Below are 24,222 nucleotides of genomic sequence, written 5' to 3' on the forward strand. Positions count from 1 at the left end.
CTTGACCTAAATGTAATAGCAATCCATCCTTAGGGCACAGAGAATACATGAAAAAGTACAGCTTCCTTTTAAAACACCATTAGAATATTTTACTGTATGTGGACATACACTCTTGTTACTCCTAAATGCTATTCTATTGAGTACAGTTTATATTCACCGGCAAGGCGAAATCTCTGGGGAAGCCAGAGAGGGAATGCAATTTCTAGTAATAACAGCTCACAACAGTGAATACTATCCACTTATCCCCACAATTTCCAGCTATTTTGGACTCCTTTCTGAATTAACCTTTCATATCAAAAGGAGCAATTCTAGAGCACACTAGAGACTCCGACACAATTTCATGCATAATTTATTCACTCAGTTCAACATTAAACGCAGAGTCCTTGACTTTGTCAAGGTGGATTCTGTTGGCAGACTTCACAAGCAGCAAAACAGGAGAAATGAGATCTGCAGCTCAACCTCTTCACCTATCCTGTCTGCTAAAGGGAGGGAAAAAAAGAAGAAAGCAAACCCCGACATGCTTACACAACGCCCTGCAATCAGCAGAATCGGCTGCAAACACGGCGCTATTTTTTTGCGGAGCATTTTCAATTTTAAAATGGAAGGATCAAAATCATGGATGGGAATAATTTCCTGGTAGTTTGCATTCCGTCCAAATTCAATCCTGCAGCCATTGTTCAAGGAAAAGTCCACTGGGGATTGAAGGAAGCTCTTTGTGCAGGATCAGGCTCTTGCTGGCTGCGGATGCAGGGCAAGGCACGTTATCCAGGCACAGCACAACAGTGTTTAGACTTAAGGACCTTGTTGGGAAATGTTTTTAAATGCTGGCCCAGCACACACTGAAAAGGTGGCTAATTCCCACTAAGAGCACCAGTACCTGAGACTGAACACAAGGAAAGGCTTCCCCTCAGCCCACATTGCAAAATATTATGTAAAAATTGTTGAGGTCATTTGGCACAGTGGCTTGTGCCATCGTGTATGTGAGATACATGCTTTGGTGGAGACCTCACCTAGCTCAGCAGTGTCTATCCCTCACTTATGGGAAAGGTGGGTTTTTATCATTGTGCTCTCAGGTGCCAAATGAACCTCACTGTCTACTTGAGCTCTGTGGCTCCTGTCTGACACTTAGCATCCCTTGACAGGTCAAAATCTCAGATATTTTGCAGCTGGCTGTGACTTGGGACAGGAGGCAGGGGAACTGGCTGACTCCTCCAGTGCTGTGGGATAACACAAAGGAACATCAAAAGAGATGTTCTTCATCTTCAGAGAGCCTGGTCAAGGTGCTGCTATGCACTGGTGTGCTGCCTCAACATTGTGAAAATCTGAGGAGCAGCAGATAAGCAGAGATCCTGCCCTGTTGCACTCAGATTGGAAGCAAAACTCAGCCATCACCACCACAGCAAGAAAGCTGCATCAGACACCTCCAAAGAGCAAGTGGTGGGTGATCACCTCTGCCCTCTGGTTTCTCAAAAAGGACAAGAATGAAACCTTGGGCTGCAGACACCACAGACAACAAAGACAATCCCCTTGCCAGAGCTTGTTCCAGCTCTTCAGACTCTCATGGTGCTCTTCAACAAACATTAGCCAGCTCTGGTCTAGACCAGCCTCCATGTAGACCACGGGGCACAGAAATATTCTCCAACTCCTCCATGAAGCTGAGCTGTGAGAGCTCAGCTGTGCCACTCCTCACCCACCCCCCTGCAGCCTGTGATTGCTTTGTCCTTCTGCCTTTCAGCATGTCCACAGGGCAGGAGAGGAAGCCTGATATGAGTGACAAAACATCTGCCACACTGAGCAAATAAAGTTCAGAGCCCAGTGCAGAAATCCTGCACAGAGAGGTGTCCCCATGCTGGGATCTCTCTCCTGCCAAACACAAGCATCTCTGTTCCCAACAGCTCTGAGAGGTATTTGAAGCCCTGAGCACCTGCAGAACCAGGGTCAGGATGTGCCTTCATGTTGCAATTGGAGGATATAAAATCAATTGCAACATTCTGTTTTAAGGATTTAATTTTCATGTCTTTGCTCCCTTCTTTAATCTCTACACAGCATGTTCTCTGCCTGCCTCTAGATATTTTAATTCAGTCACAGTAAGTCAGTTGCACAGAATGGGCACTAGAGAGCAACAGCAATTCAATTAATTTCACACTCACTGCGGGGAGCTGGGATTTTAAATGCTGCACATTGCAGGTGATCTGTAACATTTCGTTTATTCATATACTTGGCAAAGCTCTTTGTTTCTTTCTTATCAAACTTGGAGGTCATGAAAGCCAAAGGCCAGAAAGCTCCTGGTCATTTCATTTTAGAAATAAATATGGTACCTGTTAATGCAAATAAAGTTACAATCAAGCTCACACTGACACATCCAGATTGAAAATAGAATCAGATCAAATTGGTTTGTATTAGTAATAGAAAGGCTATTTAATGAACCTGGCATGGGCATCACCTGATCACGTGCTGGACCTGCAGCACTGTCCTAGAGATCCCACAAATAGGAATTAAATGTGAGTTGCTGGCAATCATAAGCTTTTCTCTGTCTTGGGACACAGTCACGAGTCAGAATGAAACAAATACAGCTAATGCCTTATTTGTGGTAAGCTCATCACATCGCTCTGGAAGTGAGAAATTGGGGTTTAATTTCCCACAGAGTTTGCAGTGGGGGAAAATAATGAGAGGTTGTGGCTGAATTAGAAACTTCTCCAAGACTTTCCTGATCCCTGTGAACATTGGGAGCAAGCTGTCTTTCTCAAGAGCTGGCTCAGCAGGGTACAGATACACTCTTCCTGTTTATTGTATTTGGAATTTGAGATCCGACACAATCGACATCAAGTAAAGCTGCCATTGAAGCCTATCGACCTACACTGAGAGCTTCTGATTCCTCTGATCAAAAAGCTGCAGGATTTTATTTAAAAAGAAAAAACCACTATCCTGTATGATAGAGCTGTCCCATCCTACACCGTGAACAAGAAATAACCCCAGTGCAACCGTGTGTTCACATATTTGCAAACAAACCAGGGCCCCCACCCAGCTTTTTGTGTGCAGGGAACAGAACCTACCCGAAATGCTTTAATGTGCTCTGCACAAGAGCTCCCAAACTCCCCTTCCAAACCGACTTTACCTCCAAGGTGTCTGCCACTGGTCCCACTCGCATGCTTATCTTTTTGCCATCTGAAGAATAATCAAATGCTTCCTGGCTGTTCACTCCCAGATACGGCGCTTCTGCACATGCAAAAATTTTGCCATCGTCTGGCAATTCCTCTGCAATAGCAAGGATACTGTAACCTTTAAGCTTGCCAATTAATAAAATCTTCCTGGCTCTGATCATATGAACCAACATCCTAAAAATTTGGCCTGTGGAAAGACAAGAATGAAAAATTAAAAATAAAATCATGAGAAAGAGGGTACCCTGTTCGCAATGAAAATTAGATGTGCCTTTTAAGTGATCATTAAAAATGAAAAAAAAAAAAACCAAACTAATCTTAAAACACTCTCAAGTAAGGGTTTAACAACAGAACCTGACAAAATTTCATCTAAAATGCAGCTAAAAGACAACAGAATAAAGGGACTGGTTTTAAATGTAGAACCTTTATCATTAATGCTGCTATTGTTCAAGTGCTTGTTAAATAGTGCTTGAAATATTGCATATTTTAACATTCCCCCCATATGAAAATGGCTGTGAGATGGCTCCATATTCTTTCTGGAATCCAGTTAAAAAAAAAAAAAAAATCACTACATTACCTTGCATTTGCTCTTAGAGTCATTATCCCCAGACAGCACCATCATTTAAGAAATTTATCATCAGTGGTGTCCTTCGAACAATGTATTAGTGTAATACATTATAAGAGTACTTCACTGGGATGATATATTACTCCAAAGATGGGAACATCTGGGAAGAATGAGTCTGGGAATAGATTCAGGGTAATAGGCTTTATATGGGGACACAAGCCTGGGTGTTGCTACTTGTAGAGGTACAAGTGCTTGGCCACAGGCCACCTCCACCACAATAAGCACATAAACCCCTAACAGACACCTCCAAACCCAACCAAAATGATTTTTCCCTTCCTTTGCCCTCCAACAAGAGTAATGATTTTTTTGCTGCTCCCTACTAGATGGGGCTGGCACTGTGAATTGAAGCACTCACAAGCATGTGTGTGGGCACACATGCAAGAATACAAGGGCACAGGAGGAATGGGACTGGGAAAACTTCTGCCAAAGGAAGATCAAAGCCTACAGGAGGCTCAAAACTTTATTTTTTTAGCAAGTTCCCATATTTTCTGAGCATCCCCATGGCAATTGACCTCTCCTCACTCAAGAAAAATTAAAGCTTCGATGTCACTGATAGCCTTTACACCAATCTGGTGCAATTTTATCCTCTCCGTTGACCAACTTACCATTCAGTGAGCCAGAAGCACGTCCTTCCTGCAGCCTAACTCTGCTTCCAGCTCCTTCAGCATCCCCTGGAACGTGGTCAGGTGAAGTTTTTCTGGAAAAAGAAATCAATTTCAACAATAGGGTAACAACCGAAATCTGAGAGTCCTGCATAAAAAGCAGCAACTAAAAGGGAGTGCCTGGAAAAGCTCCAGCTGTGCATGGCCATGAAAAATTATCCCAGAAGCACTGCAAACATCCTAAATTCCAGTCCTAAGAGGACCTGGCTTGGCAATAAGCCCATTTTAGTGCTGGCAGCCACCCCAGCCATAGGGATTTGAGAAGAAGGGGCTATGGGACCAAAGGAGAGAATTCCCACTGTTCAACCCCAGATCCTTCTCATTTCCAGCCAGTCCTAGACAGGTCTCTATCTGTCTGCTGGTTTGGAGTAAATTACACTAGTTACCCTGGCCAGGTTTTGTTCAGTTCTGCAATGATTATTTTTGTTCCAGAAAAAAAAAAAAAAAAAAAGTTTCATTGCAGAATAGGAGAAAAGATGTAAAATCTAAATTGTTTTGCAGGACAGGGAAAACACGGTTTTCCACACAAACTGCTGAGAAAACAGGGTGTCTCCAGAGGCTATTTTACAGAAGCCAGGCCTCTGACAATGTCTCTGGATGAAGTGAGATGCTACCTATTACACAGGGAAGGCAACAGATGACTGGAAGAAGTCCATAGCCTCCAGACAGGTTAGATTACCCTATCTAAAGAAAGTAACCACCAGAAATGGATGGTGATCATTCTGCAGGCCAGAATTTAGAGCCATTTCAGCTCTTTTTTTCCCTCCAGCCTCCCCCTCCCTACTCCTCAGTAAAATGAGAAAGAATTCATAACCCGTGTCAGCCACACTCAGATAATCCAAGACTTAAAGAGTAGAACATTTCATATAACCTCTTTTCTGCCCCTCACAAATGCTTTAACAACTTTAATAAGATAATGTATAGCTATTATCCTACAGCAAGTGTAAGTCAAACAACTATCAGCTATTATTTCAGCAACAGAACGAACACTCAGCCTTCCCATAATCCACAGCCTGGAACAGTTTACACATTGTCAATTTTAGGCAGAACTGGCTTATTCCACATATCAAAATGTGCACTGATAAATGGGAATTGTTTAGCAGACCCCACATGGCTAGGTAATATACTGTAGCTCAGAAAAGAATAATGAGGGTATCAGTTGGACTTCTGAATTAATGATACCTTAAATTAGTTTAATTAATTAGTTTAGTTACCAGAGCAATTTAGTTAGCAGATTAATTAATGTTTGTTGAGTGCTTGGAGATAAAAGCTGCATATAAAGGCTGTTATTAGAGGGCGGATCCAGAGGTTCAGGTTTTCCTTATTCTTTATTTATCCCAGCACCAGTTTGATTGAGGGGCTCACTCTTCCAGCCTTCCAGCAGGCACTGCATGGAAGCTGGTGTGCTGGTGTTCCCCAGGATATGGTCCAGCAAAGACATTGTCATAGCCAACAGCTGGGAGAATATATCCCAAAATTTAGCGTTAGGACTTCTTGTTCTCACCTCCTCTCCTTTAGGCCGTAGGTGCACACAGACACACACACATCCATGCACACTTTGCTGTATATTTGGGTGCAGTTAACTCTCATTCTTCTTCCTCCCCTGTTTATGGCATGTTCTGGACAGAAAATCTGAGAACAGACTCACACACTCACAGACAGAAGCACAAGGTTACAAAGGAGAGTCTGTACCTCTTAGAAGTTGCCATCGCATCCAGGTAAGGGTCTAGTCCAAGAGCAACATCAAGAGCTTTTTGTAAGTAATTCCTGAGCTGCTCAGGTACACGAGAGTCATTGAGGGCTATTTCTTTGGCTTTGAGAAGGTTCTCAGCAATGTGTCCAGCAGGGGTTTCTGAAATGGAAAATAAAAGGAAGAATAATGATTTTGCGATCACTCAAATCAGTGGAAGAGGAATTTAAAGTAAACAAAAAAAACCAAAAAAAAACCCACAAGTGCACTTTTTTTAATAGAAAATACAGGTTTTTTAGTTTCTATGAAAACCATCATGGAAACCTTTTCAAATGGAAAAAATAGTACAATTCTAATAGATTTTTGTTCTGTGGATTCTCCCCTTTTGGGAGATCAGCACAGTTGATCAAGGATAAGAATGTTTTCAAAACACGAATTGTGCCTTTGAAGCTCTGAGATAAACATCAAACACCAAACAAAACCCGCTCCTCTAGGTAGCTTTGTCCTTGGAGAAAATAGAGCTCTTCCCAAACTGCTCTTGCCAAACCAGGCAGATCCTCTAAGCCAGGAGATGCAGGCACTGGATGTAGCTTTGTGAAAAGGAGGATCTCCATCCTGTGTTGATGGGATGCACAAGTGTCCCTGATATGTGTCTGCCATGGAGGCTGCTGAGCAATCCATGATGCTCATGCCTAAAATAAAATGTGCAGCCAAAGTGACAAACACCCAAACACTGCTCTAGTGGCCCATCCCTGGAAGTGTTCAAGGCCAGGCTGGACAGGGCTTGGAGAAACCTGGTCTAGTGGAAGGCATCCCTGCCCGTGGCAGGGGGTAGGATCTAGGTGAACTTTAAGATCCTTTCCAAACCAACTCATTCTGTTATTCTGTGATATGATGATTTACATCTCATCCCAATCTCTTCCCGTCAGGTGGCAAAGGGGTAGTTTATATCTCATTCGGCAGTTTTATAATTAATTGCAAGTGCAGGAATAACCACCCCCTTCTCAAGCCATGTCAGTTGTTGCCCTCAGTCCAGCTACATGCTGAGTGAAGGGGACACACTCTCCTTTCAGAGCATTTTCACAACCACACGAGGGAGCATCCACAGGCTCCTGTTGTACTACCAGAGAATGCTGGAGGTCAGGATCTGCTTGTTCCCACCGACAAGCACTCTGAGGTTTTTGTTAATTTAGAGGGAAAAAAACATGTTTATAATCCGTGTCGGATTTTAATAATCTTCATGTTACTCCTCTGGATGAGTAACAGACAAGGGTTTCCTGTCACACAGCTGCAAACAGGACTCACCTCCTGCTGTTTTGTAACCTGTGTTATAACACCAACCAAAAGTGCCAAGAGGTGCTGCTGGGGGTGGCAGGGCATGCCAAGAGCAGCTCTCCATCCAAGATTACACAATCTTTTCAGGGAGTGCTGCATTTTTTGCAGCCTGGTGATGCCTTGGGCCAACAGCAGAGGTCAGAATTGCCTTCATTTATGCAAGCACCAGACAAGTCAGAGCAGAGCTCAGGGCTGGCTGCCCAGACCAAGGCTCTGAGCACTAAACTTTATGTAACTACTTTTTTTTTTTTTTTTTTTTAAATATTACTCCAGGAAAAGTGATTCGTTTTTGTACACAGTTTTGCACAACCCCAGTAAAACTGTTGGACTATAATAAGTACTAAACTAGACTGTATGTGTGGGACATACAGTGTCCCCTGAGCAGGCAGACAGTGCCATGGAGGGACCTGCTGCTTCAGAACTGAAATTAATACAATCCTGCAGCTTGTTCTTAGATGGCACTTTTTGGATGGTGGAAAAGAGGACGACCCTTTACAATTTGCAAGGGGCTGCCCAGGAGGAGGCTTGGAGACAAGCACACAAGAAGAGAGTCTGGATTTGGCAAACACAAAACAAAGGTGCCACATTCAAAGATGTAGGGCCAGATCCTTGGTTCCCGTTTTTGGGCTATCCTCATTTCACCTTCCAGCCTCCAGATCTGTTTTGCAGCCCCAGCAGTGACTTCCAGAAGAGCTCCCCTTCCCAGCCAGGGCAGAGCACTGAACCTGATCCACCTGAACACTTTGCTGCCAAGGCAGCTCGGTGCTCCAGTGCCAGGCACTTTGGCAGGAGCTGGTCGGTGCTGAACACTTGGAAATCCAGTCTGATAAAATCATCCCAAACAGTTCCAGCCATCATCTTCACCAAGGCACCTCAGGCATTGACAAAAGCCTATCACAACACTCACCACTTTGTCTAGTGTGTAAACACACCTCAGCTGTGGCATTTTATCAGGAGATCCTGATTATAGAAACCACCGTTCACCACTTGAGCTGTTTCCTGACGCCACCAGAACCCTGCATGCAGAACTGCAGCCTCTGAGGAGACGCTGTGCTGCTGCTTGACCCAAACACATTAACCCCAGCTGTGAGACACACCCATTGTATGGATGGAGCTGTAGCAAAAGGAAAAGGGAGTGAGGTTGTGGCACATCTGGGGCTGCTCGGTGGTTCCAAACCCACCACCCACAAGCCCAGGAAGGGCAATGCACAGGGCCACAGGCAGGTCATGGCCCATGTAGGGGGGACTAGGGTGGGGTGGCAGTGTGGGTCAAAACCAAGTCATGGCCATTAAACATTGCAGGATGTCATAAGCAGAGCTCAGCCTCAGCATCCATAGTGCCAGAGCCTGCAGCAAAGCCAGCAGTGCTGGCCTGGGGAAAGGTTTAGGGGTGGAGTGCAAGCACAAGGAGGAAGAGGGAGAGGAGTGGAGAAGCTGCTGCCTGCGGCAGGAACCAGGGAGCTAAACTCTGACTGAACTTCAGGGCAAAGCAAGGAAAATATGCATCAGCTGATACGTTTTCTATAGGTCCTACTGCTAGGGGGAAAAAAAAAAAAGTTAGAAAAGCTTAATCTCCCCAGGGCTCCATTAAGGAGAAACAATATTTATAAAACAAGCATCCCAACCCATCAGAAATTAGTCACAGCAGAAACTCTCTTACCACTGTGTTCACCTTTCCACCCCATCTCTTTCTCCTGGGAGCGTCCTCCTCCCTCTGCTCCACGTTCCTGCAGACCCATCTCCCCTGCTCAGCCTCTCTCCTCTGCCAAACAAACCCGTCCTCTGCTCCTCTCTGCCAAGCCACAGAGCCTGCAGGTCACATCTCCGTGGGGAAGGTGAGGACCCCGGACCGGGGCATCACGCGGTGTCCCCTCCTGTCACACCATCCCTCCTGGAGTTCCCCACCCCACACAGGGAGTTTACCTGCAGGATTATGCATGTTCCTTCTTGTCCCCACGGCTTCAGAGGGTGCTGCGGTGGGTTTGCTGCCTCCGCAGAGCGGCAGGTCGGTGCTCAGGGGTCCGTGGAGGGGATGCGCTTCCCCGCGATCAGCCGGGCAGAGCCCCAGCCCTGGGGAGAGGCTGCGCAGGGAGGATCGCCCCGGGCGGGGGCTGCACCCGCTCCAGCTGCGCCCGCCTGTCCCACCCAGACCACAGGCAGCAGGTGAGATCCAACAGCATCTGACATGAAAAAGAACAACAAAAGAGCCGACTTTTAATGCCTTGGGTTTACATAAGTTCACATCCTGACCTTGGGAAAGCTGCTGGCTCTCTAGGAGGTAACCGGCAGTTTCATAACTTTTCTCGTTGCATGCCACAGACATGTCTCCCAGCTAAACAACCAGGTATGAGGCCAAAAAAGTCCCAGGACTCTGAACCCCAGATTATCTACAAGGTCACTGCTGCCTCATGCAGCCAAACATCAGAGCAAACCCTGCTCTGGTGTCCAGGTCCCTGCACGGACTGGGGCAGGTTGTGTCACTTGGGTACCAGTTGACCTGCACCCTCAGAAAGGGTCCCAGCCTTGCACAGGCCAAGAGAGGCGTTAGGAGGAATCAGTGGGAGCATCCAGGGTATCCAAAAGCCTTCACTGGCCTGCAGCAGAGCTGGGGCAGAGAAAGGCTGGTGAGGAATTAAAGCAAAGTCGTGAAATAGCACGTGATGGAGCTGAGGTCGATCGTCTCCTTTTCACACAGATGAAATGCAAACTGAAGTTAATGAGGAATTATGAACTCCCCCGTAGCACAAACAGCATCTTTCATCTCTGAAATGTGTCACCCTGAGCTCATTTAGTCAAGGACCAACTCAGTGTACCTGCAGAGATTGCAGAGAGATTACCCAGGGCTGCTCAAGGGAGGTGAACAGGTCTTCACACAAGGCTCTTGGCAGCCCCTCTGCAGGATGGATGGCACAGGAACAAGTCATTGGTGCTGACAAGCAGATGGACTTTGGAAAGTTAATTTGCCAACTTCTGAAACGAAACAGAAGACATTTCAGTGCCCCCAGAAGAGAACATGAAAATATAGGGGTTGGACTTGATGATCTTGGAGGTCTTTTCCAACCCAATTTATTCTATGATTCTATGATTCTATGATTCTATGATTCTATGATAAGTGGAAAATAAGTAAATGCACAGGATGAAAGAGTACAAGAAAAGCAAATAAAATAAGTCCCAATGTTGAATGGATTTCTATTAATTAAAACAAATAAACAAGATGAAGAGGATAGACCTCCTGGTATACCTAAGATTATTCTATTTTATGATTTAGTAAACAACAAGCTGCATTAGAATTGCAGTTCCTGCAGAAAGCAATCCAAACTGTGTTTAGATTGGGAGTTAAATGTCAGATGAGTATTTTGTAAACAGCCCAAGAGCTTTAGTATGCCATCTAATCCACATCCACTAGTTCTGAAGGTGACTTTGGGTAAGTTGTTTCACTTCTGTGAGTTTATTTTCCTCTTCTGTAAAATGGGGATAAGAGTGTCCTCTTGGCAAAGCTCTTTGTCACCTGGAGATGAACCCAAAATGAGACCCAGAGTCAGGAGTTAGACTCTTCCTGGAGCAGGGCTTTGTGGCTTTAGAGATTATTCTTCTAGCTCATTCCAAACAGTAATTTTGAGACAGATGAAGGTTCCTAAGTGAGTTTGGCTGCAATTAAGCCTTCAAAGAAATGAAGTGGTCTTATCCAACGGGTTCTTAAAGACCCATTTTTTTTTTCCAGCTTCTGCTTTTACATCTGGTTTTGGTTTTCTTGATCTTTGTTTCTCAACAAGGACAGCTTTCAGAAACATTGCCAAGAAGGTGGCAAAGACGGGTTTTTTGCCTTCAGGCTCTGCTGGTGAAATCAAAGTAAGATCTTCCTGCGCTCAGCACACAGAACTGTACACCAAGGGAATATTTGGTGTGGCAAGCTGAGCCCGGGGCCCTCCAAAAGCTCCAGCTGGAAGATTATATGGAAAAGTGGATTGTGCATCCCTCGGACACGTGGGGATCAAAACTCAGCTCATGCTTCAAGCAGCCCCTCAGGAGATAAATTCTCTCTGATAATTTTTTTAAACTCACCATAAAGGCCAAAATGGGTATATATCATTTTGTTCCTCAATTCAAGGGAATCCCAGGAATGTGAGCTCAAAAGAGGTTTAACCAGCTGGTATCAATCCCCAGATACCCCAGCTGGTATCTGCTCCTGTCTCACCCTGTAAGAGCAGCTTAGAGCTGCAGCCAGATCAGAGGCTCTGCTCAGCAAAGGACGTTCCTGAATGATGTGGAGAATCACACAAACTGCCTTTCATAACTTTAAATTTGCTGTAGGGCATCATGTTGGAAGTTAATGTATGCACTCCTATTGTACCTCTGAAGCATTATAAAACCAGCTGATTATACAACCCCATCCTTGTACACTCACGTGTCTTCAAACGTTCCTGCCACCCCGAACGTGCATCCCAGATTAGATAATCTCAGTTTTGTAATTAGTCTCTCTCCCGTGGAAACGAGACCTCCCCTTCCAACGCCTGGTCACCTGGAGCCTTTAAAAAGCACTTCAGAGGCACCCAGGGATGGGAGATCCCTGAACAGGGAGATTTTACCCTCTGGAGGCATGCCGGTGTCGGAAGAGGTCTGTGCTCCAGCAGTCCCAGCCACCATGGCCCAGGAGCCCCGGCAGACAGACTTCCAGCTGGTGCGAGTCAAGAGCACGTGGTACCGCGTCAAGAGAGGAGAAACCTTTTCCAACGGTGAGGACGAGATCATTCTCTCCGAGGCAAAAATGTAAGTATAGGAGCCTGTGTTGTTTGCTGGTGACTGCACTGGCTGGCCAAACTTGGTGGTCTTCCCAGTGGGGATGTATCTCAGATGGAAAAACCACCATGTCCACATTTGCGGCTTAAACCCACCATTCCAGAATTACAAAGTAGTTCAGGTTGGAAAGGACCTTTAAAGGTCATTGAGTCTAACCCCCCCTGCCACAGATAGGGACACCTTCCACTAGACCAGGTTGCTCAGAGCCCCATCCAAGCCCCTCTACACGTATGACCCCCCAGCCCTCAGAACATCTGCAGTGTGGCAGCACGGGGAGTTGCTCTTCCCCTTGGCACAACCTTGGCCATCTTGCAGAGGGAATTTTTTCAACACCCTTCATTTTTGTAGATGGGAAGTTACTTTAAACTTCTGAAAAGCTTATGCAGGGACTTCTGAGTGCTGCACTTGGGCTTTTTTGCCACCCGTGTACCTGCAATCTGTGTGTGCAAAAGCTGATGCGCAGGCATGGGAGATAGATGAGTTTTTAGAGGTGGTTGCAGATAAATGAAATGGGCAGGATGGAAAAAAATAAATAGTCCCTGACAGGAGCAAAACCCTTACCACATCTCTCAAACTGCAGAAGTCACCTAATGCTGCTTCAGACAGAGCAGAGAGACAAATTTCCCCCAGGGATACATACAGCTCTTTGCTGGTATTACATCTCTCCAGTTAATTATCCTTTAATTACAGAATACTCCTTTTCATGAGCACATGGACCCCCATTTGGGAGGAAGATCTTTCTTAATACAGCTCTGTTTTGCATATCAGAAGTTTTCTAGCATTTGTCATGCTCAGATTTTAATGGCACAAGTCTAACCCCTTTCTCAGTGAGGTCAGAGGAACCTTCACCAGCGCTGGCAGCGGGCAGCGACCGTGCACGACCATCACTCAGGCAGAGCTGCAGCAGATAGAGCAGGATTTTAGCAGACCCAGAGGCAGTCTGCTGGAGCTCAGACAATAACAGGATGAACCTAGGGCCTAAGAACATCCAGAAAAGCTCTCAGCTGACTTAGATTCCAACAAGGGAATGTTCAGCCTCAAATTCACTATGGTTTTCATACAGCAGAGGGGTTGCAATGTGTACTGGTTGTGCCATCCAGCACCCAAAGCTGACTCCACCAACTGACATTCCAAAGCTTCCTGCCTCTTAGAAGGGTCACATAGGAGATGGATGCACGTGCAGTTAAGGCACAGCTGTAAGATAGATATTTGGTGCATTAAAATGTACATGATGATGCTTTTTGTAATACTGCATTTTAAAAGCCCAGAAGGGATTTTCTGGAAGGTGTAAATCCTCACTGGTTTTCTTTAACAGCTACAAAGGTTAAGGATAGACTTAGAGACAATTAGTAAAAAAAGCAGAGAGGTATCTATTTAGAAATATAAGAGAATTCAGGCATGTGAAAAGAAATTGTGCACTTAGGGAAATCTGATTATCTGAGCCAGCTGCTCACTCAAAAAACAAAAAAAAGGCTCACAGAAACTTTCATTTTTACCCAACTGCAGCTTAAGAAATGGTCTTGTATAAAATACATTTTGCTGTTCCCTTCTCCCTTTTTTTTTTTTCTTCCTTTCCTGATTCCCAACTTGGTTTTCCCCTGCCTCCCCTGTCCCACAGAAGGAATAACTTGGTTGTAGGGCTCTGTTCTTCACTGGTTTAGATAAATACTACATGCTGCCTTTTATTTATCTTTAAAACTCCAGTATGGAAATGTTTCACAACCCTCAAATAATTTTCTTTCCCTCTCTGGGAGTACTTCCTATTTCTAACATATCTGTTTCGAGGTAGAGATTCACTGGTTCAGCTGAAACATTTTAGAAACATAGTTTTGTGTGGAAGTGTTTGGCTGTGTGAAGATAGACAGGAGGAAATCAACTCCTGTCACCCAGATAGACCACCAGAGGATGCTTCCTCTATAAAAACTTTGGAAAATTTTGGCCAGCTCTTCTCTTCCCCTTTCTCTTTTTGGAAGCTAAAATGATTGAGCTGGCGGGTTTTTTATGGGGTTTTCAACTTCCAGCATGAAAAACATGCTCCAACCCTTCTTGCTCTGCATCTTTCCAATGCCCTGCAGGAATTCAGTCATTTGACTGTTCACTAAGACCTGGGAGAGCTTCTCCAGCACTAAAGCTGCTGAGCCCTGACACACAGGAGGGTGTCCCTCCCTCAGAGCCCCACGCTTTCACAGTGCATGGGCAGGAGACTCCACATTCCTCACCTCCCAGCTACATCCTTAAACTAGTTCAGACATGCAAAGGACAAAATATATAATGATTTCAAACCTTGTTTTCTGCCCCTTGCCAGAGGTGAGTGCGTCTCCGAAGGTGGGATTTCCTGGACCATTGAAGCTCCCATCTATTTCTGCTACAAGGTGGTAGAAACATACAACATTCTGGATCCCTCCAACACTACTCTGCTCTGGGGTCACATCACCGACCCCCAGCAACTGGAGCTCGCCACCAGCAGCACGAGGAAACTGAGGCGCTTTATCGTCATAGACGAAGTCGTTGACAAACTTTACGGCTCCAAAGTCAGGGAATACTTCGAAGAGAACAACGTTCAGCACAAAATCCTCGCCCTGCCCACCACCGAAGAAACGAAATCCATGGACCTGGTCTTGAACATCCTGCAGGAAGTCCAGGACTTCAGCATCGACCGGCGAACCGAGCCCATCATCGCCATCGGCGGGGGTGTCTGCCTGGACATCGTGGGACTGGCTGCGTCGCTCTACCGCAGGCGCACCCCCTACATTCGGGTCCCCACCACCCTCCTCTCCTACGTCGACGCCAGCGTGGGGGCGAAGAACGGGGTGAATTTCCTGCAGTGCAAGAACAAGCTCGGGGGCTACACCCCCCCGGTAGCCAGTTTCCTGGACAGATCCTTCATCCAGAGCATTCCCCGGCGGCACATCTCCAACGGCCTCGGGGAAATCCTAAAGGTATGAGCTCCTGCTGCTGCAGATTTCAAATCTGAAATCATGGAAAGGTTTGGGGTGGAAGGGATCTTTGAAGGTCATCAAGTCCAACACCCCTGCAATAAGCAGAGATGCCTTCCACTAGATCAGGTTGCTCAAAGCCCCATTCAGCACATCCTTGAATATTTCCAGGGATGGGGCATCTACCACTTCTCTGGGAAACCTGCTCCAGTGTTTCACCATCCTCATTATACAAAAATTCTCTCTGAACCTACCCTCTTTAAGTTTAAACCATCACCCCTTGTCCTGTCACAACAAACCCTTCTAAAAAGTCTGTCCCCATCTTTCTTACAAGCCCCTTTTAAGTATAAAAGTGCTGGTAAAATGTCCAGCAGCATCCATGACATTGTATAAACAACCTCAGAGAAACCAAGGTGGGCCATCAAGGCTGCACAGGGGCTTTTAACTCCCATTGAGTTTATATATATTCTTTTTAAAGCTGCTAAACTAGTTGGAATATTCATTCACACATAATGTCTAGTGCTAACCCTGCAGAGAACACTCCAAAACTCACAGCCAGGTGTAGACACAGGAATACCTTCCCATTGAGTCTGATCCATAGCACTCTATAATGAACTCTTGGCAGAGAACCTGAGGTTCATTATACTGGGGATTAATAATCTGCAAGATCATTTGCACCTACCTCGCCGGGTATGTCAAGTGTGGTCAATCAATCTCCTGTGAGGCAAATTCTACTCCTGAAATTACCTGGAAAGTGCACAGTAAATGGCTTCATGCCTGGAGAGCTTTGGAAACTTTTGATAAAGCAGAGTTCAAGTTATTAAAGTGTATTAGAGATGAGTTCATCAGCAGTATTTTTCAGTACTTGCAAAGTGGGAAGTCCCGAGGATATCTGGAGGCTTCTGGCAGGCACTGGGAAACCTGCAGGTCACCATTCCCCACTGCAGGAAGGGGTTAATTCCTGAGTGTGTGTGTGGAGGGGGTAATATGCACTTTTAACAAGTAAATCACTTCTAAACCCTCATATGCTCTATATTGCAGTGCATTCCCACCTTCCCTTGCCTGAAAAGCAACCCCAAGGATTAGATGTCAGTTGTCCTGGGGGTGGCCACCATCTAGTCTCGAGTTTCCTTCCAGGTACACAAATAGCCAAAGCTTGTTCCAAACCGTCTGCTTGGATGTGGGAGCACGTAGCAAGCTCCCAGCATGGGCAGAGGCTCCCAGCAACAAGGGAACTTGCACACCAGTGCTCCCATCATCTCTGGCATTTTGCCAGAGTCCCACTGGGCATTTCTACGCTGCCTCTCGCACACAACTTCACTCACCACAGCTGACAACATGTGCAACACCACCAGGTCACATGCCCAAGAGGCCTGGTGGACACACACCAAACACAGCCAGGCTAACCAGGAATTGTGTCTGCAGCCACATTTTTCGGGTTGCAGAAGCAGAACTTCTCCGTGTACCACGTGTGCAGCTGTTTCTTTGCTACTGTATAACATGAAATTACAGTCCAATCTACTGAAACACTCAAGTTTGCAACAGCACATCAGACAATTGTCCTTAATTACCTCTTCTGTTCTCTTCTTCCTAGATGGCTCTCATGAAACACAAAGGGCTGTTTGACCTGCTCAGGAACCATGGAAAATACCTTCTGGACACCAAGTTCCAGTCCTGCAGCAGCTTTGCTGACCAAGGGGATGCTGCACTGCAGACCACCAGGATTGCCATTGAAACCATGCTGGAGGAGCTGGCACCCAACCTCTGGGAGGATGACCTGGACCGACTGGTTGATTTTGGTCACCTTATAAGCCCAGAGCTGGAAATGGTGAGTGAAAGACTTTATGTTACAGCATCCATTTTGAATAAAAAATTTAAAAAAATTCGATTGGCAGCATGAAAACTCTGCGAAAAGGAGCTGAGCTAAACTCCAGATTTGCATGTTACCCCAGGTCACCCAACACAGCAGCCTGGTCCTGTTGGACAAAGAGACCCTTTCCCCTCCTTTGTTTCTCCCACACTTCCACACGTGTTTCCTATTCAGACCTCAGGCCAGTTGTTACTTTTTACTGGGAATTTACTGGAGCACAAAGATGGCCAGATTACAGTGAAGCCACTAGAAATCACCAACATGAGCTGTGACAGCACAAAGGCAGAGAGAACATAGCCCATATTACTGGGGAGAAATTGCCACTGTGGAATGAGGGGGATGACTCATTCAGACAAGATTCAGAGCTCTTTCCTCCATCCTGTGGTGCTCTATCAGTGATTTAGATGGAAGGAGAATTAAATCCTGGATCTCTATGGGAGATTTTAGATGTAATTAATCACATGTCAAACAGATCACCCTCACAACCCGTAAACCACAAGGCGCCAACACCCAGCAAACACAGCGAGTCAAATGCCAATTTTCAGGTGCAATTTTAGAAAAAAAAAAAAACCTACTTACTTCTTCTTTGTCAACCCCCAAACCTTTTTTTTCTACCACCCACCCTTGCTGTGCCGCAGAGGGTTTTGCCGTCGCTGATGCACGGGGAAGCCGTGAACGTCGACATGGCATTCATGACGTACGTGGCCCACGCGCGGGGGCTCATCGGCGCCGAGGAGAGGGAGCAGATCCTCCAGTGCATGAGGGGCCTGGAGCTGCCGGTCTGGCACAGCGGCTGCAGCTGGGCCCTCATCAAGAGGGCCCTGAGGGAGCGCCTGAAGCACAGCGGGGGACAGACACGGATGCCGCTGCCCACCGGGCTCGGCGTAGCAGGTACGGGCAGGGAGGGAACGCCAGGGAGCCTCCAGAGTGGGAACCTGAGCAGGGGACATCCCAGCACAGGGACATGCTGGAAAATGTGCCTTGTGTGGTTTTCCTGTGCTTTTCTTCACATCTTGATAAACCCACCGAGAGACGGAATCTGTCTCATGTGTAACCACCAGAACTCCGTTAAGGACTGAGGCCTAATTAACTGCACTGTAATTAACCAATTCGCCTCGCAAAGGTTTTTGCAAACCAGCAGGTAAATCCAGTGCTGTGATAGATAAACCAAGGTCAAAAAGGGAAAAAAATTCCTTTGCTGTACTTGAAAAGATTAGTTAAATAGTCCTTGGCAAAAGGAATTTAATGTATTACTGTGCCTAGAACTAATAGTTGAAAATCAAATAGTAACTGTTGAGTATCTGGGATGAAATATTCTTACTCCTAAGATTTAAAAATAAAAGCCAACCAATCCCCAACACAGAAGCAATGCAAGGGACTAGATTGTGAATTCTGGCATCAGTATCCATCCAGACTACTTCCATGAAGCTCAGTCTCTACACACCCACAAGACAGCACTCTCACAAACTGTTTGGACCAATGACTGCCCTGCTCAGTCAGTGCAGGAAAAGCTCCTCTGGATGTTCCATTAACTGCAACTCTTACTTTCCAGAGATATTCAATGACACCAGTGAAGAGACCCTGGAAAAAGCATACAAGCTGTGGGTCAGGGACTGCAGGACAGTGCTGGAGGAAGAGCCGGCTGCCCTCTGATTGCTGCGAGCCCAAGCTGATGTCCTGCCCCACACCTGAGTTGTTTGCCACTCTAAGTTGGTGGGCAGAACTGAATTTTAAACAACATAAATACAGAAGCACCTGTGAAACTGCATACACCCCAGAGCATGGAACAAGAAGAATCTTGGCATCTAACCCCACTTACCTTTTTCAGTTGCTTTGTTTGAAAGGGAATCTACTAGTGCTCAGGAAGTGACCACTCACAAGTGAAACCACCAAGTGCCTGTAGTGCCTGTTCATAGCAGAACAGCTGTCTCCTCTTGGGGAATGTGAGCAGGATTATTCATTCATTTGGTCAATCCAAGCTGGGGGCTGCCAAAGCCCTTCCCAGTGATATCCCACCATTGCTTGTGCTTGGACCCCTGACAGGAGTAGGTGTAGCTGACTCACAGCCATGTCATGGGTAGAGGTGGCTCACAGACCATGGCATGACTGCACGCAAAATCTCCATGCTCTGCAAAATTATCTTCTTCGTAGAAAATATAAATTATATTATCTCCTTCACTGTTTTTGGTATTATTATTTTCTTCTTGGTGTTCTTGTTTTCTCAGCTCATTCAAACCAGCAAAAAAAGAAACTCATCTGCCAGCCTCTGCATGACACACTGATTACAGGCACCATCACTAGCCACAGATCAGTGAATATTGCTGCTGTCAAGCACAGTGGGAGCTGTATCTTGACAGCATGGCAGTCCTGTGTCTTGGGACTCTCAGATACTGAGGACAAGCTGGCAAGGCCCCTCTTGCTGCCCAAATGTATGAAGTGGTCTCACTGTGTAACCCCTGCAAGCCCCCAGTGTGACAAATAGGGCACGACTGGCAGCAGTGGTGCCTATGAACAAAGTTGGGCTCTTGGCTGTCCTGCAGAACCAATGAGTGTCCCCACATCTGCCACAGGTCTCCTTGTACCTGTCTGTCTGGGGCTCCTTCCCCATCACAGCCCTTTCTGGTTAGATAAGGCCAGCTGGGGAAAACAAGAGAAATAGAGAACTCCAGGCAAGGTTATCATCTTCAAGCAGCCTCAGTATCACGTCTCAAGATCCTGGCAGACTCAGAGCAGATTATATCTTGGATGCTGATGGTGAAAAATCTAAAGGCAATGCCATCCTTCTCCCTAGAGGTCCAATCAAAGGAATTGCAATAAACAAACAGCCTTTGAATTATTTACAGCATTATTTGTGTTTTTCCCCGATGGTGTTTTTTTCCCCACACCAGTTTGTGCTGATGTGCTGACCTGTTTTGCTAAAGTAATAAAAGCTACTAAAATTTAAAAACTTTTGGAATAACGATTGCAGTGTGTACCTGGGTACATTTTGCACATGCTTGAGAGATGGAAAGAGACTGGAGAAGTGAGGCATAGTGCTGACATAATAAATTCCCTTTTGCTCTTGAGCCTGGAGAGGATGTGGCTAAAAATACACCAAAAGCCCTCCTCAGCCTTTCTCCAGATCAGTGCATCTCTCCAGGTTCAGGACAGGGTTTCACACAGATGGTACCATCTTACCAAGGATCACACAGCTTTTCAGAGCGCACCCTTAGAGCCACAACTTCCCACAGAAACAATCCCCTAATGCCCCAAGTTAAATAAGCCTGGGGCTGAGGATATCAGTGAACTTGTGTTGTTTTTCCAGACCATCAAACAAAGGCTCATTCAGCCGGTTCCTGCAGCCACCGCGTCGGGAGAGCATCGCTGCCACTCACAGGGATCCACCGGCACTGCCAGCCCTGGCTGGAACAGACAGGGACAGTGCAACAGGAGACAGGTGAGGACCCAGGAACACAAGTATCTGAAGGGAGAGTGTCAAGAGGATGGACCAGGCTCTGCTGGGTGGTGCAAAGCAATAGGACAAGAGGCAAAGGGCAGAAACTGATGCTCAGGAAGTTGCACCTGAACACGGGGAAGAACTTCTGTACTTTGCAGTGACCGAGCACTGGAACAGAGATCAAAGAGGGTGTGGAATTTCCTCACTGGGGATAGTCCAGAACCATCTGGATGCAGTCCTGTGCTATGTGCTCTAGGATGACCCTGCTTGAGCACAGAGGTTGGACCAGATGACCCTCTGTGCCATCTTCCAACCTGAAACATGCTGTGATTCTGTGACCCAAAATTTTTAGGAGCACGAGAGAGCCCCAAGGAGAGCAATCTGAGGGGTAAGGTGCTGTGGGCCTGCAGGAGAGGATGTGATGTTGTGCTTACAGCGATCACCTGGGCACACTTGCAAGTAGTTTACCTCCTCTCAAGCATCTGGGTGGGCCATTTTTCACAGCAGATAACCTAGAAATGAATGAAGCACAGGATTATTGTCTACCCAACAGTCAGTGTCCTTCAGTGCAGCAGTCCTGCTCCCATCTACCTCCATGGAGGAGGCACAAGACAAACATCCAACTTCCGTTCCCTATTTTAAACGTCCAGAGAGAGAGACTCTCAGGAGCCTGAAGGCATTTAGCTCTCCAGTTCCTTGGAAAGCCAAGGTGCAGCTTAGCAGGGTGAACTGAACTAAGAAGAGTCACAAAACCACAAGCACATATGCAAAGCCCAGCATCCAGGACTGATGTGCCACCACCTGCCAGTCACTGGCTTTGCCTCCGTCTCCCGAAGCCGGTCTGTGTCTGTAACAACATATCCAAGGAGCTGGAGCGCAATTAAGACTGAAAAGTGAACACATGATTATTATTATTTTTTGCCCTCCCTTGTGCTGTGGGTGACAGAACACAATCAGCCCCTGACGTGCTTGGTTGCTTGGTAGCAGACAGCCACATTTTTAATTATACACTAAAATATGCTAAAGAACATAAAACGGCTGCGTGACTAATACGTGTGTATCAAGAAAGGCACATGACAGCAGCAAAATTGCTTCAGTGTCTGATAAAAAGTGCCTCTGTCAGGCTTGTCATAAGAAGATCAAGGGAAAGGGGTGGAAAGTATTATTAATAAAACAGTGACTTTTAAAAATACCCCTCATTGTTTGAGGTGCCTTTTTTTTTTTTAATGTCTAGCATGAATTTAATTCTCTTCCATTTATTCAGCTTTAATTCCTGCTTTTTCAAACAGAATTATTATATTAGACCTAAAAATCTCTGCTTATTCTCTTATGATGCATGACTCCAAAAAGAAAAGTGGAAAGCTTGAAGGATCCAGTTGGGTCCTCAGCAGTGCAAGTTCTTCATGGATTTGTTTGAACAAAACTACTTTAGTGGTCAGAGAACCAGAAATTATTTTATTATTTACATGTTCTGATGTAATTTCTTTTACAACAACCTGCTGTATAAACTGCTTTTCAAGACGGAAAAAAGAAGACAAAGATTAATTAAGGTCCCTTCCAAACCAAACCAGTCTACAATGCTGTGGTTCTAGGACTGATAAAAGAGTATCTACACAGTTCTTACTCATGCCCAGAGAACAGTAGCATTCAGTGTACCCAGTGTAAAATGAGAATCAGACCAGTGGTTTTGAAGACAATGAAAGATTTTGACTAAATGTATTTAAAGTCACTAAAGAAACAGTGCTGATCATAACAGTGACTACTACACTGTTCCTGGAACAACACAACACACGCTCAACTCCTCTGTGCCTGCCTGTCTGGAGCCGTCACTTCTGGCGTGAATTACGTGCTGCATTCAGAGATAACGATTTGCAAATCACATAATTAAATCATAACTCGCCTTAGAGCAAGATGGGTTTGCTGGCCTGTGCCAGGAGCCGCTGGGGTGGAGCAAAGGCAGCACCGCAGGGAGATGCCGCTGGAATCCTCACCGTGCCCACCAAGAGAAGCTTGTCCTCATTCCAGGCAGCTGGAAAAGACACAGCCCCACAAGAGTGTGCTGTTCCCCACTCTTTCAATTAATGTCTAACTCTTGCTGCTATCACAGGTGGAGAGGAGCAAAGCCAGCAGGAGCAGGGAGCTCTGGAGAGGCACTGCTGAACAGCACGGGAGCAGGCAAAGTGTTTGAGCAAGACCAGAGCCCCCAGAGCCGTGTGCCCCATCCACCAAACCCTGCTTTGAGACAGTGCCAACAATATGTAACCGTGTACATCACCCCCGCGGTGATCTTTATAAATACATTAAAGAACAATCAATATTCAGATGCTTTGCATGCCCTGGCACTTCCTACTGAAAGCAGCAGCCTCTCCTTGCCTCACACAGCTCTTGGACAGCACCAGTGCACGGGTCTGTCAGAGGAACCCTTTATGATACCAGGACACAATGGGGCTTCAGTCCCTGCAAGCCCAGCTCCAGGAAGTGCTGGGATGGGATAAACCAGCAGCAGCACGATTTTAAACATTTTTAAACAATTTTTTTTTTTTTTTAAATTTGAACAAAATTGCAGCTGCAATTCTAAACAAAGGTGCATTTCACAGGAGCTGGAGCAACAGGGTACAGCATCATTCAGTGTTGGGACCATCCCCAGATGAGAGAGCAAAAGGAGCAGCACTGCTGAGCCCACTGAGACAGGGCAATCACCACCTCCCTCCTGGCACTGGGAGCTGCCAGGCTCCCATCTCCTGGGAAGGAAGGCAGGAGGTGGTGACACGGTGGCAGCACCCTGCTGTGCCACCACACAACAGCCAAGCCCTGCCCCATCCCACAGCCCAGACCCCACCAGGCATAGGTGGACATACTTTTAATATCCACTTTGTTACCCTGCACAGAATTTTTCAGGCTGGTCCAAAGGAGCTAAAAGGCTTCTAAGCAGAGCTGCCACCACTGCTTTGCTGACACACCGAGCTACTGCCTAAAGCCACTACTCCCATGACAGGTATTCTTCCTGCTCCTCCTGCGTTCTGCAACCCAGCCAGAACCTCGAGGTGCTCCTACCCAAAGCAAGAAATTCAAACTGACCACAAAAAACACAACTGACCACCAAAGGAAAGCCAAAATACATCCAAGAACTCAAACTTAAATTAGAAATTATATCCCAGGCTGCTGATATATTTTTCCTATTGTAGTACTACAATGACACATCCTAATAAGTACGTTGAATTTCAAAAGAAATTACATTACAAAACCTACTGGAGATACTCACAAGCTTTTACTCAAGTATCTTCCACCAAGAGGGAGCTGGCCTTTTCAGCTGCAGTCCTAGCAGAGTCATGCATTTTTGGATCGGTTAGATTTTAAATTGAGCTCGTAATTTTTAATTGCAGCTGAATTAGGTATTTTCTACTCCTAATAGGTATCAGACTTTCAAGACACAGACCAAATTCAAACTTCTGCTTGCATTCAGGGCTCAAACCCATGAGATAACATTCATGAACCCTCTCTGCTGCTGCAGCAAGGACCACAGAGACACAGGGACTCAATGCTGTGAGCACAGGAAGTGACAGCCTGTCAAAGAACAAGACCAGAAGGGATGAAAACAACAGAGACAGCAAGAAATAATGACGATGGCAAGACACAATAAGACTCCAGCTGGTTCCTCATCAGCACGAGCTGCAGCTCCCAGCACAACCCAGGAGCAGCTGTTAGCATGTTGG

At 46.1% G+C, this 24,222-nt stretch overlaps 2 protein-coding genes across 2 annotated transcripts in view; one reads left to right on the plus strand and one right to left on the minus strand.

Moving 5' to 3' along the window:
- LOC126638945 (uncharacterized) overlaps nt 1–9,793 on the minus strand; it is a 33,960-nt gene extending 24,167 nt beyond the window's left edge. The window contains exons 1-4 of the mRNA XM_050313277.1: nt 9,394–9,793; nt 6,138–6,297; nt 4,389–4,480; nt 3,116–3,348 (exon numbers count right to left, since the gene is read on the minus strand). Of these exons, the coding sequence (XP_050169234.1) occupies nt 3,116–3,348; nt 4,389–4,480; nt 6,138–6,297; nt 9,394–9,793 (885 nt within the window). The remainder of the gene's footprint in view (nt 1–3,115; nt 3,349–4,388; nt 4,481–6,137; nt 6,298–9,393) is intronic.
- A 2,274-nt stretch (nt 9,794–12,067) lies between these two features.
- LOC126638946 (2-epi-5-epi-valiolone synthase-like) lies at nt 12,068–18,756 on the plus strand. Its single transcript, XM_050313278.1, has 5 exons — nt 12,068–12,237; nt 14,573–15,206; nt 16,798–17,031; nt 17,712–17,964; nt 18,626–18,756. Exons 1-5 carry the CDS (start codon nt 12,068–12,070, stop codon nt 18,724–18,726), a joined length of 1,392 nt encoding a protein of 463 aa, XP_050169235.1. The 3' UTR covers nt 18,727–18,756.
- Nucleotides 18,757–24,222: the final 5,466 nt, after the last annotated feature.

This window comes from Myiozetetes cayanensis, unplaced genomic scaffold (genome assembly GCF_022539395.1).
Source record: "Myiozetetes cayanensis isolate MyiCay16 unplaced genomic scaffold, myiCay2020 scf18, whole genome shotgun sequence".
Lineage (NCBI taxonomy): Eukaryota > Metazoa > Chordata > Aves > Passeriformes > Tyrannidae > Myiozetetes > Myiozetetes cayanensis.

Bases quoted from the DNA above. Each gene is read 5' to 3' on its own strand.
- LOC126638946 (XM_050313278.1), top strand. From the start codon at position 12,068: ATGCCGGTGTCGGAAGAGGTCTGTGCTCCAGCAGTCCCAGCCACCATG. The intron at 12,238-14,572 runs GTAAGTATAGGA...GCCCCTTGCCAG, and splicing joins ATTCTCTCCGAGGCAAAAAT to AGGTGAGTGCGTCTCCGAAG. The intron at 17,032-17,711 runs GTGAGTGAAAGA...GCTGTGCCGCAG, and splicing joins TAAGCCCAGAGCTGGAAATG to AGGGTTTTGCCGTCGCTGAT.